The sequence below is a fragment of the Galeopterus variegatus genome, unplaced genomic scaffold, assembly GCF_000696425.1.
Source record: "Galeopterus variegatus unplaced genomic scaffold, G_variegatus-3.0.2 Scaffold3121, whole genome shotgun sequence".
Lineage (NCBI taxonomy): Eukaryota > Metazoa > Chordata > Mammalia > Dermoptera > Cynocephalidae > Galeopterus > Galeopterus variegatus.
The window spans coordinates 107,701-122,171 of NW_007729232.1; the positions used below are offsets into that span (position 1 = coordinate 107,701).

The 14,471-nt window shown below is 51.5% G+C and overlaps 1 protein-coding gene across 2 annotated transcripts in view; it reads left to right on the forward strand.

The window, feature by feature from the left end:
* The window catches only part of VWCE (von Willebrand factor C and EGF domains), a 24,895-nt gene that overhangs the window by 7,061 nt on the left and 3,363 nt on the right, over window positions 1-14,471 (forward strand). Inside the window, exons 5-16 of one of the 2 annotated variants that reach the window (XM_008583992.1) lie at window positions 1,256-1,698; window positions 1,781-1,874; window positions 3,118-3,200; window positions 4,625-4,712; window positions 5,901-5,986; window positions 7,210-7,327; window positions 8,806-8,891; window positions 10,247-10,343; window positions 11,359-11,441; window positions 12,657-12,747; window positions 12,830-12,912; window positions 13,273-13,363. In XM_008583992.1, coding sequence (XP_008582214.1) covers window positions 1,256-1,698; window positions 1,781-1,874; window positions 3,118-3,200; window positions 4,625-4,712; window positions 5,901-5,986; window positions 7,210-7,327; window positions 8,806-8,891; window positions 10,247-10,343; window positions 11,359-11,441; window positions 12,657-12,747; window positions 12,830-12,912; window positions 13,273-13,363 — 1,443 coding nt within the window. The remainder of the gene's footprint in view (window positions 1-1,255; window positions 1,699-1,780; window positions 1,875-3,117; window positions 3,201-4,624; window positions 4,713-5,900; window positions 5,987-7,209; window positions 7,328-8,805; window positions 8,892-10,246; window positions 10,344-11,358; window positions 11,442-12,656; window positions 12,748-12,829; window positions 12,913-13,272; window positions 13,364-14,471) is intronic. The other variant, XM_008583993.1, reaches the window with a different exon arrangement.

A 14,471-nucleotide genomic window follows, 5' to 3' on the forward strand; every position in this document is an offset into this window, starting at 1 on the left:
GCCCCCAGCCCCGCCCTCCCGGCACCTGGCCCCGCCCTGCTGCTCCAGGTCCTCTTCCTTTTCTGCCCACTTCTTTTCAGTTCATTTTGTTTGTTCTCCTTCCACCTCTTTATCCATTCTTCTTCCCTCCTCTGTTCACTGTTCCCCAGCCCTTCTGTTTTCCCTCAAATGGTGAAAGCAAAAAAAGCAACAGCAGTAGAGGAACGTGTGACAGAGCAGAGCCTTACTCTCACAGTGTGCCTGTAAACATACGTATGATGTTGTATAGTTAACGGGGGCGACTGTTCCATGAACCTCTATTTTTCACTTGTGTGACAGAGCAGAGCCTTACTCTCACAGTGTGCCTGTACACATACGTATGATGTTGTATAGTTAACGGGGGCGACTGTTCCATGAACCTCTATTTTTCACTTCTCAGTGTGTCGTGGAGATCTTTCCACGTCAGCGCCGAGTAAGCTCCCTCGGTCCTTCTCGTCCACGGTGTCTTTTCCATCCTGCCCATTTCCCATGACAGCCCTGAGCTTGCTGTCCCTGTTTCCCCTCCTAGACCCAGCCTCAGTGTCTCTGCTGTCTCACTCGGATCTTGAATCTTCTCTCTCACCCCTGCCCCACGCCTGCTACCTTCTCTCCCCTCTTAGTTTTTCTGATTCTCTCTTTTGGTCTTTCAGATCTTTGGGCAGTTTGTGTCCATCTGCAGGGAAAATGCCCTTTCCTATCCCTAAGTGTGTATAGGCGCGTTGGGGACAGAAGCATCTTCTTAGAAGTGGGTCTGTCTGCCGTGGGGCTGGAGAGGGCCCCGGGCTGTTGCTCCATCCCGAGCCTCAGCATCCCCTCCAGAAGCACCACAGCTGGGTAGGGGAGCAGGGGACACACTCCCGCCCGGTGAGGACATAGGAGTGGGGGGAGGGTCTTCCCGGGACGGATCCCTGACGGGGTTGAGATCTGCCTGGAAAACATGCATCTTTTTGTGGCTGGCGAAGAAGGGAAGACAGAAGATTGTGCAGAGTCTGAAGCAGCTGGACCTCCAGCATCCCCACCTCGAAACCTCCTCCTGCTCATTAGGTGCTTTTCCATCATCTTCCATGTGATCATCACCACAGCCCCAGCAGTTTGGGTTTAGAGCCATCGTATTGATGAAGGAACTGGCCCAGAGACTGTCAGTGACTCTTGGTGGTGGAGCTGAGTCCAGATCCCCCTGAACCTCATCTCCTGCCCCTGCTGCCCCCCTCAAGAGACCCCTGTGCTTCTGTTTCAGCTTTCCCGAAAGCTGTGCTGGCCCCATCTGCCATCCTACAGCCCAGGCAGCACCCCCCCAAGATGCTACTCCTGCTTCCAGAGGCTGGCTGGCCTGCCCTGTACCCAGGACACAGCCCTCCTTCTGGAGCTCCAGGGCCCCCAGCTGGAGTCAGGACCACCCACCTGCTGTCTCCCACCCCAGCACTACCCACATCCTCCCCTTCTGCTCCTGTGCGGCTGCTCTCCACCCTGATGGCCACCCCAGTGCCTAGTGCCTCCCTGCTGTGGACCGTCAGACCTCCCTCATTCCTCCAGGGGGAGGCGGTGGGGACCCCTTCCTCACCCAGGGGCCCCGAGGCCCCACGGCTGGCAACAGGGCCCTCTCCCTGCTGGCACCTGGAAGCCAAGTATGAATCGGGAAGCAGCTGGATGGAGCCTGGGTGTTCCCAGTGCTGGTGCAAGGTGGGTGTGAGGGGTCCCTAGAGCTACACTAGTCTGGTTTCTGGGGCCTTGTGGTGGCTGCAACTCCTGCTTGTGCTTGCAGGACGGGGTGGTGACCTGTGAAAAGATGACATGTGAAGCTGCTTGTTCCCACCCAGTTCCCTCCAGAGATGGGGGGTGCTGCCCATTGTGCACAGGTGAGAGCGGGCGCCAGGGAAGGACACAGTCCTGCCTCTTCCCTCCCCCAGCCCTCCTGTGCTGAAAGGCTCTTCTCCAACTGTGGTATACATTAGAATCATCTGGAGGGCTTATTAAACAGCTCCCTGGGCCCCAGCCCCAGAGTTTCTGATTCAGTAGGTCAGGGATAGGGCCTGAGAGTGTGCATTTCACACAAGTTCTCAGGTGCTGCTGCTGCTGGTCTGGGAACCACACTTTGAGAACCACTTCCCTATGCTGTGATATCCCTCAGGGGGAGCTTTTCATCTTCCTGGCATCCTTTTTGAGCTTCATTCATTCATTCATTCACTCCCTCATTGAGTCTCTTCAAATCCACTCTGCAGTCCTCTTCCCCTGCTCTAGTTCCCCTCCTACAGCTGAGGGAGTAATCATTTCTAAATTCTGTCCCCTTTCCGACTCCCTCCCACCATCTCCGCTTACAACTTTTCATTTGCTTCCCATTGCTTTTAGGATAGACCCAGATTTATACTCCATCCTTCAACAGAGCTCTGCAAAACTTGTTCTGCATATGAATCTCTGAGGCTCTTGTTAAAATGCAGATTGTCACTCAGTAGGTCTGCGAAGGGCCTTGAGAATTTGCATTTCTCTGATGCTCGTGGCAATGTGATACCAAGGTTGCTGGACTTTGAGCAGCAATTAAAAAGTCTTCCTAAAGGTTAAAATGGAAATACACTTATCGATGTTCATAGTGCTAATTAACTTTTACTATATCCCTTCTGTGTGCTGAGCCCTGAATGTAAAATACTTCATATCTGAGCTTGTGGATCCTTCCAAGTCTGCTGCAGGGCACATGGTAGTATTTCCATTTGCAGTGGAGACAGCTGAGTCCCAGAGAGGTTAGGTGACATGTCCGAGGCCACTGAGGTAAACTGAGCTGGCAGGCTAGGTTTTGAACCCAGGGTTGTCTGGCTGCCTTTCCTGCCTTATGGGAGTCAAGTGTTGTGCTTTCAAGACAGTGTGGGTTTATCAGACATGAACGGACCCTCTTGGGGCCACCACGGTCAACCCTTGCAATTCCTCCTGGGTAGTTCGCCAGGGGACCTAGGACCTCACAGTTCAGGGTACCTGAATCTGTCATGCCTGGGGTATCTAGGGCAGTAAGAGAAGTTTCCAGGTACATTAAGCCTGGGAAAGCAGTAAGACCTTAAGCTTCCTCTTCTTTGAAGAAGTCTGATGCCTCCACCTCCTGTTCGTCTTTCAAAGGCTGTTTTCATAGTGGTGTCATCAGAGCTGAAGGGGACGTGTTTTCCCCTCCAAACGAGAACTGCACTGTCTGCGTGTGTCTGGTAAGCACCAGGAGATGCCCAGAGCCTTGGGGTGTTTTCTTAACCTTTGGGGGTTTTAGAGGAAGGGGGAAAGACTGGATGCTAAAGGTGAGCTTGTTGAATGGAAAGAGAGTTCTCAGATTGTGGATTTTGGTCAAACCTGTAGAATTTAAAAGGGTGGGGGAAGTTCAAATCTGTAGGTTGGGGGAGTCAGGGAGGCTTCTGCTGAGCACAAAGAGCCAATGGGCAGACAGGGTCCATCTGTTTAGGAAGGGGAGGGGACGAAACTCCATTGGAAATTTCCCACCAGAGAGGCTGTTTTTCTCGCCAGGCAAAATATTTGCCAGCACCATAAAGGTGTCCACATTGGGGAGGGAGAAGGTTCATTACCAAACTCAGCTTGTTGAGAGTATTTTGCTTTAGGCAAATCCACTCCTCCAAGAGTAGTTATTCAGCACTTACTGTGTGCCAGACACCACCAGATGCTGTCACATGTGTTTGATGATGAGCACCCACTGCGTGCCAGGCACAGGGTTGGAGCCTTTCATCTTTTTCCTCACTGAGGCTCCTGGCAGCTCTTTGGGGTAGGTTTTACTGTCGCTATTCTACAGATGAAAAGACTGAGGCTGGCAAGTGGCACAGCTGGGATTTGAACTGAGGTTTGTCTGAGTCCAAAGCCCGGCCTGTCCACCAATCCTCTCACCATCACCCTCTGACCATGTGTGGAAGTGGCTCCTGATCTGGCACTGATGGTGGGAGCTGAGGCGTAAGATCAGGGGCACATACACAGCACTGGCAGCCGTGACTGAGCTCTTACTGTATGCCTCATTGCAGATAATCCTCAGCAAGCCCTGAGAGAGGTGCTGATCCAGTCCATCTCACAGATAGGGAGACTGAGGCTCAGAGAGATGATGTACTTTGCCCAAAGCCTCATTAGTGGAGGAGCAGACACTGGAACTCAGGTCTGGCTGACTCCAAAGCTGGGGGCTTTTTGATCCTAACTTCATATTTCTAAAATTTATTTTTAAATTTAATTCTTTGAATAGCTGTTATGAGCTACTTGGTTCAAAGCTCAGATGCACAGGAAGGTGCATGAGTGTCTCCTTCCCCGCAGGAGTAAGCTCTACTTTCTTTGCAGAATCCTTGCAGGGCTTCTGCATGCTGTGGCAGGCTAGGCACATCTCCATAAGGAAGGTAGCATGCTCTACTCTGGTCTGCCCTTGCCTTTTTCAACAGTGTGTCTTGGAAAGGCACACCATAATAAATGCCAGGAATGTGGCCCCTGTAACTGCATTTAAAGGTCTCAGATGGCTTCCCTTAGGCAGCTTTTGCATTGGGAAGGCACAGTGTAAAATAGGGAATGAGTGGGCTTGTGATGGGCCCTAGGTCAGCCAAGCCCTGTTCCACCTCCCGACCCCCCAGTGCCATCTCTTGCCTCTCCTCAGGCTGGAAATGTGTCCTGCATCTCCCCCGAGTGTCCTCCTGGCCCCTGTCAGACCCCCCCACAATCGGATTGCTGTACTTGTGTTCCAGGTAAGGGACTCTCCTGGGGAAGTTTGCTCTTTTGTGTGTGCAGGGGAGGAGGTCTCTGTTGAGTATGTGTTGGGATGGGGAGAGTGGAGGGGAGAGGAAAGTTATTGATTTCTACTTAGAAACTCAGATTAAGTGAAGCATTTCAAATTGCTCATTTTTGTTGAGCACCTATGTGCATGGTGATTTGGATGCTATATTGTGCTCACTGCCCAGCCAGTCCCCTTCCCCAGGAGGCACCTTCAGCACAGGCAGAGAGGGGTTGGAGTCCACCTTTGCTCTGTCTCTAGATAGGGACGGGTCTCCCCTTACCCACTAATGAGTTGGGCCTTTGTTAAAAACATGGTTGTTAAAAACATGATGAGGGATGACCTCATCACTGTAGAAGAGATTCCCTGCCAGCTCTGTGTCCCTTGCTGTGTGGGACACTCGCCAATTTCGTTGAATCCTTGTGTTCCCACTCGGAGGAAAACTGAGGCTCAGAGAGGTCAAGTCACTGCTCAAAGACACACAGCCACTTAGTAATGGAGCAGAACTTGAACTCAGGTCTACTTGATTCAAACCTGGTATTCCTTTTAAATATATATATTTTTAACTTTTAAATGTTATATTATTTTTAATTGAATTCTTTTTGAATAGTCAGTATAGTCCCTATGAAGTAGGAACTGTTATTGACCCCATTGTACAGATGAGAAAACTGAGGCTTAAAGAGCTTTAAGTGTCTTGCCTAGAGTCCCTCCATAGTGAGTTGTGATTTGCAGCCCGGACAGTCTGACTAAGGGTGGGTTGACCTGGGCAGATTTTTAGTCTGTTTTTACATTGGGGAGATCTTCAGATCAGAGGCTCTCACTAAACCCTCAAACCACCAGGGGGTGGCATCGTTGCCCAACCTTGGTCTTAAGTCAGAGGAAGTCTCTTTGTATTTCTTTTTTTCTCTTACTCTTTCATTATTTAGGGCTTCCTCTGCCTTTTTGGTCAAGGGCCTCATTTTCCATGTGATTTATTCTCTGCTAGTTTTTGAGTACTAATTAATTTTGTGTCTGCGGTTTGGAGGGAGAAGTGATTTGGGATCTTGGGCATGGAGCATGCTGTGTATGGAGTGCTGTGGAGGTGCATTAGCTGTCCAGGGGTCACCTGTCCGCTTGTCCCCAGCCCAAGGACCTTGAGCTGTTCTTCCTTTCTCCTCTGCAGTGAGATGCTATTTCCATGGCCGGTGGTACGCGGACGGGGCCGTGTTCAGCGGGGGTGGTGACGAGTGTACCACCTGTGTCTGCCAGGTAGGGCGGCTGAGTGTCCCGGAGCCTGTTGAATTGGTGGAGAATGGGAAGGGGGCAGGGCACAGAATTTTACCCAGGCTGCCTTGACCAGGAGTAGATGAGCTGCCCCACAGTAAAAGGGAAACTGAAGCAGCAAGGGCACTAAGGGGGTTCCCCAAGGCCTTCCCACGGTCTCCTGTAGCGCTGCTATCATAGAGCACCTACTGTGTGTGGGGGGGCACAGATAAGCATGCGACGGCTTCAGTCCCCGCTGTCCGAAAGCCCACAGCCTAGCAGGGTAATGGCCAGGTAACCAGGGCCCCTGAAGCCTTCTTGGAGGGAGGGATGTGAAGTGGGGACTTGAAGGATGACTGGGACCAATCAGGTGAGGAGCTGAGGGCACTGTGCCAAGAGTGGGGGGACTGACGATGGCAGTTCTGGCTGGAGCATGGAGAATGGAGTCAGGCAGGAGGCGAGGCTGCTGGCTGGGCTCATGTCTTGGGTTGGGTCCCCAGAAGCAGGGCCTGAGATGGGGTTCTTGTGCAGATGATTTACCCACTGAGGGCGTGTGCTCAGGAGAAACCAGCATGGGGAGCAGGACAGGGCAGGGGGAAGCCAAGTGATGCTTGGGAGTCTCTGGGGTGTGCACTGTGCCAGAAGCTGGGCTCTTCTACCTAACATCCGCAGGTTATATGCACTCCCTTCCTTCCCTGGGAGTGGGAGGTGAAGGGACCATCGGGCGTCCCTGGAGGACATGGCTACCGTCAGCCGGGGCCAGTACTGAGGGGAAGGGATCTGGGTGGGGGTGATATCATCGCCTACTGAGCTGAACTTGGCGCTTGGCTCTTGGCGAAGCTGCTGAGGGTTTTAAGCTGTGGAGGAATGTGACCACATAGGTGTTTGAGGAAGTTGACGGCCACAGCGAGAATGGATTGGCAGGGATGCAAGTGGAAGGCGGGGAGGAAGGCTGGCTGGGAGCAGGTGCAGGAGGGAGGGTGAGAGACGGGGAGGCCAGAGCTAGGTTGGGGGGCCCCAGCCAAAGCCCTGCACATTCCTGGGACCCCCTCCCAGCCCCTAATGAAGGACTCGCCCTTCTGTCCCCTCCTGCTCCCTGCCAGTTTCTTTGTCACTTTGCTTGAGGGGGAAGGTAGGGGGATGGCAGCCGCCAACCTCCTCTTTAGCCCTTGGATGTCCCAGGGGTGGGAACCACTCTCACTGGCCCGGGCCTCTTGGCTCTCTTCCAGAATGGGGAGGTGGAATGTTCCTTCATGCCGTGTCCGGAACTGGACTGCCCCCGAGAGGAGTGGTGGCTGGGCCCTGGACAGTGCTGCTTCACCTGCCGGGAGCCCACGCCCATGACAGGTGAGGCCATTCCAGGGCTGCGCCCAGCACAGGTGTGGATGCCCAGGAGGGAGGCCGAGCTTCGCCCACCGAGACCATGAGCCTGTGTGTAGTGGCATCTGTGTGTGTGTGTGTGCATGTATCTTTGTGTATGAGTGTGTCTGAAAGTGTTCTACGTAGTGTTTATGTGTGTGTGTGTTCGTGAGTCATGTCTCTGAGCATAAGTTCATGTAAGTGTGTTTGTGTGTATGTGTCTATGAATGTGTTTTTGTGTGAGTGTGCCTGGGGGTGTGTTTGTGTGTCTGTCGTGTCTGTATGTGTGCATGTGTTTGGTGTGTATGTGTATGAGTGCACAAGTTTGTGTGTGCCTGTGTTTGTGTGTGTCCCTTAGTGGCATCTATGTATGTGTCTATGTGCGTCTGTGTGTGTGTGTGAGTGGTGTCTGAATGTCTGTGTTTGTGTGTGAATGGCATCTGTGTGGGTGTCTGGTTTGTGTATGAGTGGCGTCTCTGTGTGTGTTCATGTGCATGTGGCATTTGTGTGTGTGTGTCTGTGCATGAGTGGCATCTGTGTGTTGTTCTATGTGTCCATGTGTGTCCATAAGTTTATGTGTGAGTGGCATCCATATACGTGTCTGTGTGTCTGTGTTTGTGCGTGAGTGGCATCTTTATCTGTGTGTGTGTGAGTTGTGTCTATGTGTCTGTGTTTGTGTGAGTGGCATGTGTGTGTGTGTTTGTGTCTGGTCTGTGTATGAGTGGCGTCTCTGTGTGTTTATGTGTGAGTGGCATCTGTGTGTGTGTGTGTCTGTGTTTGTGCATGAGTGGCATCAGTCTGTGTGTGTGTGTGTGTTATCTATGTGTATGTCTGTGTTTGAGTGGCGTCTGTTTGTCTTCATGTGTATGAGTGGTGTATGTGTGCGTGTGTGTGTTTGAGTGTGAGTGGCATCTTGTGTCTTCGTGTGTGTGTGTGGCATATGTATGCGTGTGTGTGTCTGTGTTTGAGTGTGAGTGGCATCTGGTGTCTTTGTGTGTGTGTGTGGCATATGTATGTGTGTGTGTCTGTGTTTGAGTGTGAGCGGCATCTTGTGTCTTCGTGTGTGTGTGTGTGGCATATGTATGTGTGTGTGTCTGTGTTTGAGTGTGAGCGGCATCTTGTGTCTTCGTGTGTGTGTGTGTGGCATATGTATGTGTGTGTGTCTGTGTTTGAGTGTGAGCGGCATCTTGTGTCTTCGTGTGTGTGTGTGTGGCATATGTATGTGTGTGTGTCTGTGTTTGAGTGTGAGCGGCATCTTGTGTCTTCGTGTGTGTGTGTGTGGCATATGTATGTGTGTGTGTCTGTGTTTGAGTGTGAGCGGCATCTTGTGTCTTCGTGTGTGTGTGTGTGGCATATGTATGTGTGTGTGTCTGTGAGTATGAGGGGTCTGTCTTTGGTGGGATGGTGCTGTAGGTCTGGCGGGCACTTCTGCCACTGTCTTTTCTCCCTTCCTGTCCTCTGGCCAGGCTGCTCTCTCGACGACAATGGGGTTGAGTTTCCGATTGGACAGATCTGGTCACCTGGTGATCCCTGTGAGTTATGCATCTGCCAGGTGAATGACAACCTGCTCGCCTTCAGCTGCTTTACCCGGCTGCACCCCTGCCTCGCTCAGACAAGGGCCCCCTGCCACTGACCGGGGCCCCAGCCCAGGCATCCCTGCCCCTCCCCAGGCTGGGCCGCCTCAGGCCTGGCTTCAGTCTCCTTCCCGTGCCGTCCACTTCTGCAGAAAGGGTTGGGACCCTGTTTATCTTGTCCTCAGTAAATGTTTCAGGGCCATGGAGCTTGGCAGCCTGCCTTTAGGATTGTGTGTAACACACTGTGCTTGTGCTGGAGCTGCTGGAGTGAGGGGTCAGGATTAGTTCTCAAAGGTTTCTCTGGGGCGTGGATAACTGAGGGGGTTGGGGCAGCCCGAGAGCCAGTTGCTCAGGCCGTGACTATGAATTTGCAATGTTTTCTTCATAAATGCGAGTCATGTGACCTCACCTTATCAGAACAGAAATGTAAACACAGCTACTTACCAAGAAACACACTTGTTTCATCTTGTTACTCAAGTACACACGGGCTTTCCTTTCTACTTTATAAGAGCTTTGAGTCCCTTAGAGCTTTGTTTCTCACAGTGGGGTCCTTACACCAGCTGTGCGGTTGGCATCACCTGGGAGATGTGCAGAATCCCAAGGCCTTGCTGCATCTCTGGACTCAGAATCTGCATTTTAACCTCTGGTCAATTCGTGTGCATGTTAGTGTGTGAGAGGCACGGCCTTCATGTACCTTTCACATGCCATTTGTTAGAAAGCCTTGGACCCTCACACCTTTTATTGGAGCTAGAGTTGGGAAGAAAGTCCATCCATACTCTTTTTCTCCTTTGGGGCTGATTTTGGGCACTCATAGTATAAGATAGTAATGCAAAACATTCATAAATATTGAGATTCTTAAAAAAAAAAAAAAAAAAAAAGAAAAGAAACCTTGTATGGTACTTTGGTCTTCTGACAGAGACATTTCTGGTGGAATAGTTTTCTATAAAAATAGGATTTTATTGTACTCCATAGGATTGGGGTGAGCCAGGTTCCAGGGAACAGCTGAGAGAAGAATTTGGATGGGGGTGACAGTGCAGCCTTTGGCTGCTGCTGGAGAGTGACAGGAAGCCGAGGAGACCAAAATCCCAGCTCTGACCTTCTTTCTCCTTAGATTTGTGAAGCCTTTCTGGAAGGCTCACATCGCTTTTCCCAAGTAGCCAGTCCTCTTTGAGGGGAACGTGCCAACTCCCGATTGTCATGGCACCCTTTAGGCCAAGGCTTGGCCAGTTTGCAGCGTTGCCCTTTCTTTTTGGGGGTGGAAAGGGTGGAGCAGGTGGGGAGGTGGGGACTGGTGTCGCAGGTGGGGTTTTGGTGAAGTTCCTCCTTCCTTCAGGCAGATGGCTCCGTGAGCTGCAAGAGGACAGACTGTGTGGACTCCTGCCCTCACCCCATCCGGATCCCTGGACAGTGCTGCCCAGACTGTTCCGCAGGTAGCTCCCCATGCAGTGCCCCCACACCCCAGGGCAAGCTCCTCGGCACTAGGCACTGTACAAACTTCATCTCATGCTGTCCTCAACACAACCCTGTAGGGCAACCCCATTTTACAGATGAGGAAACTGAGGCTCAGAGAGGCAAACAATTTGCCCAAGGCAGGTCCTCTCTGGATGCAGATATGATGATACACAGAGCTCACAGCTTAGGTGGGTGATACAGGAACCTTTGAAAGAATTAGAGAACAGTGAAAGGAAATAAAAATGATACTTGACTCTTAAATAGTAACGTGTACCTTTTCCATTACTTCAAAAGTAATATTTTGTTGTAGAAAATTTAGAAAAGATAGAAAGCTAAAAAAAGCTTAAAAAAGGCCCGTTGCCACTATTAATCTTGTGGTTATATCTTCCTAGATTCTTTTTGTCACACACACACACGCACACCATTTAGTAGATGTATATTTGATATATATATTTTTTAATAGAATCTTTCGGTACTGTTTCATCACCAGCTTTTATACTTAGCAGTATGTGATAAGCACCACCAAGGTGGTGGGCTGGCTGGTTAGCTTGGCTGGTTTGAGCATAGTGCTGATAACACCAAGGTCCAGGGTTTGACCCCTATACTGGCTGCAGTCAAAAAAAAAAAAAAAAAAATTCGGGTGGAATCATTCGGATCAGGCCTCTGGGGACATCAGGAATCCAGAGATGGGAGTGATAGAGAGAACATTCTGGACAGGTGGGGTTCGAGGTTTGGCTGGATGGGGAGGAGCAGAGAGTGCTGGGGGATGACTGTGAGGCCTCACATACACCTCATGTCTCCCAATGCCCCCACCTGCCTGAATCTGATGAGCGTTTGGTCACTTCTCTAACCCCTGGAGCAACTGCTTGGGAAGAAACATGGCCTGACCTTTGCTATCCAGATAAGCCTTGGACCTTTGCCCTTTGCCCTGGTGGGGAGGCTGGTCCCCGGCTACCCCCCTGGCTAGCACTCACCACATGCTCTCTCCGGTAGGTTGCACCTACACAGGCAGAATCTTCTATAACAACGAGACCTTCCCATCTGTGCTGGACCCATGTCTGAGCTGCATCTGCCTGGTATGGACCACCTGGACCTGACCCCCATCTCTGGAAACTTCCCAGTGATTGACATCAGCTCCTGAACCCCAGAGGCAAAATCCAGAACCCTCCAAGAGAAGGGTCACTCCTGGTTCATGGTGAAAGTCTGCTCCCTCCAGCCCTGCCCAGGGTGAATCTTTAGCTAAGGCTAAAGAGAGATTTTTAACCCTGGCTGGCAAAAGCCTTCTGCTTCTGGGTTTCCAGGGAGAGTCCTGAGGGCTGGCTCCTCACAGTATAAAGTGAGGTTCAGTGATTCTCACTGATGGTGGAGAGCAGGAGTGCAAGCCCAGGGCTCTGTACTGGAGTTGTCTTAATACAGTCACATTATCAAGCTCCTGCTACGTGCCAGTCCCTGTTCTAAGCCTCTGAGATGTATGGACTCAGTTAATTCACTCAAGAATTCTATAGGGTAGGTACTAACATCATCTCCTTCTAGATGAAAAGAACCAAAGCACAGAGAGACGGTCAGTTGCTCAAGATCCCACAACTAGTTAATCAAAGTGCCAGCATTTGAGTCCTAGTATTCTGACTCCAGGACACACATTTATATTCCTAAGCCATATTGCCTGTCCATCTGAAAAAGCGTGTTAGATATAACACTGTATAATTTAGTGTTTGGAAAATGAAAAGAAAATCTTTACTGCCTATTGTGCTGAAACTGTTAATGCTGGGGGAGCTCCTTTGCTGGCAGTGGGTGCAGACATGGTCTTGTGTATCAGTGAGCTTCAGCTGAGGATGTGCGTGACAAGAGACGTGTTCTACAGAAAGATTGAGAGACTCCGGGTAAACATCCCTGTGGGTGTAAATAGCCTGAGTGATCCACTGCACATTGGCCCTGTTTGTTCACAGCCTCGTGCTCTGGGGAGCTTTGGCTTCTGGGTCCTGCTTTCTCCTCGGTTTTTCGTTCTTCCCTCTCCTGGGCAATTCATGCATTTCTTCAACAGGCACCTGTTGATGGAAGGAGTGAGCTCCATGGACAAGGCCGGGGCCTTGCTCTTGTGGGGCTTGTGTTCTAGTGGGGAGATGGACCCTAACCGAGTAAACACCACCCAGCCCCTGAACCTGCCCCGCCATGGACATCTCCCATGATGCTGGCTGCTTTGTGGGTGCTCAGTGGTCACATGACCTATGCTTTCCTGAGTGTCCCATCAGCTGCCCGAGTGAATGGCCTTGCATGTTTTCTGTGTCCCGCAGCTGGGCTCCGTAGCCTGTTCACCTGTGGACTGCCCCATCACCTGCACCTACCCTTTCCACCCTGACGGGGAGTGCTGCCCAGTGTGCCAAGGTGAGTGGAACCAACACTCCCCACCCGAGGCTCCCGACTAGGCCCTGGCTCTCATGGGCCCCTGTCTCCCCTGCCTCTGCAGACTGCAACTACGAGGGAAGGAAGGTGATGAACGGGCAGGTGTTCACCTTGGATGATGAGCCCTGTACCCGGTGCACGTGCCAGGTGAGTTGGACCTGGCAACCCAGGAGCCTCCTGGCCAGGTGTCTGCTTCTTACCTTATGTCCCTTTATAAAACATGGAACCCCTTAGCCAATATAAGCCCATCCTTCTCCTGCCACTCTTCACCTTTAATTAACTGCCAGGACACCTTCGGTTTTGACTATCTCCTCTGTCTTTGCGGAGATCCAGAGAGATGGTTCCCCCAAGGCAGCTGTGTTGTCCTGGTGAGTGCCCAGGCACTGTGTCCTCTGTCTCAGGATCTTTCTGTGGATTCTGCTGCCAGTGACAGAGGCCCTTGAGGGCGCTCTTCTGGATGGGCAAGATAGTCTGGGCTCCCTCATGGATGTCCTCTTGCTTCCCCAGCTGGGAGAGGTGAGCTGTGAGAAGGTCCCCTGCCAGCCAGCCTGCGCCGACCCCTCCCCGCCCCCCGGGGACTGCTGCTCCTCCTGCTCAGGTAAGTGGCCTCCCAGAGTCTCAGCACCATCTCCTTCCACCTCACTCTTCTTCCCAGAAGCAGAGAACTTGCAAGGGCTGGATGTGAGAGACCTAGGCTCAGAGAGGGAACATGGCTTCCTCAGGGTTGCACAGCTGTGCCTGGGTTGCCAACCCTCCTCCCATGCTTATTATGCCACCTCGGGATGTGCCACCTGACACTTATCTCCTGTTCCTTTCTCTTCTTCATTGTCTCCTTCCTTAATCTCTTCCTCTGCTTTCTTCTTTATTTTATTTATTTTCCCTCCCTCCCTCCCTCCCTCCCTTCTTTCCTTTTGTTCTTCTTTATTTTACATTATAACCGAGGAACCGAATCAGGTTTGCAGAAGAGTAATTGCTAATAGGCATTGAGCACCCCTTATGCGCTGGGCCACCTCATGCGTCTACATCCCATCTCTGCAGCAGCCCTTTGAGGTGGGTGCTCTTATCTTCCCCCTTTGCCAGGTGAGGAAACTGAGGCATAGGGAGGTGAAGTGACGTGCTCAAGGCCACATAGATGATTGGAGGTAGAGCCACGATCTGAGCCCAGAGTTGATGCTTTTAGCTGCTACACTGTATGGATTCCTGAAAACGAGTGCATCTGTCTGTCTTTCTCGACTGTTAGTCCCTGTGGGTCTCTCTGCAGAGACCTGCGCAACACACAGTTTCAAAGTATTGGTGTGGCCCACAGTTGGCCATTCAAAAAGGCTCCCCAATATTCTCTTGGGCTGCTTTGCCTCCTCCTGCCTTCTTGGTTGACATTTAGGTGTTTGGACTATGTGGTTAATAGGGGGAGTAACTGGGTGTCCGGAGTGGTTCGGTAACTCCACAACCCCTCACCAGATGGAGCTCTGAAGAAAGAGGAGCTGTCCGGTGACGTAGCTGGTTTCCCATATTCCCACCAGTTCTACACTGTATGTTTAGCATTTAAAGTTATCCAGTTTACTATGTCCATAAAGTACCTTAAGTGTGGCTTATTTTATGTTTTAAAACTTCTGGAGAGGGGCCGGCCCGGTGGCGCACTGGATAGTGCGCCGCTTGGGAAGTGCGGCGGGGCCCCCCCCCCCGGGGTCGGGTCCCCCCAACAAACC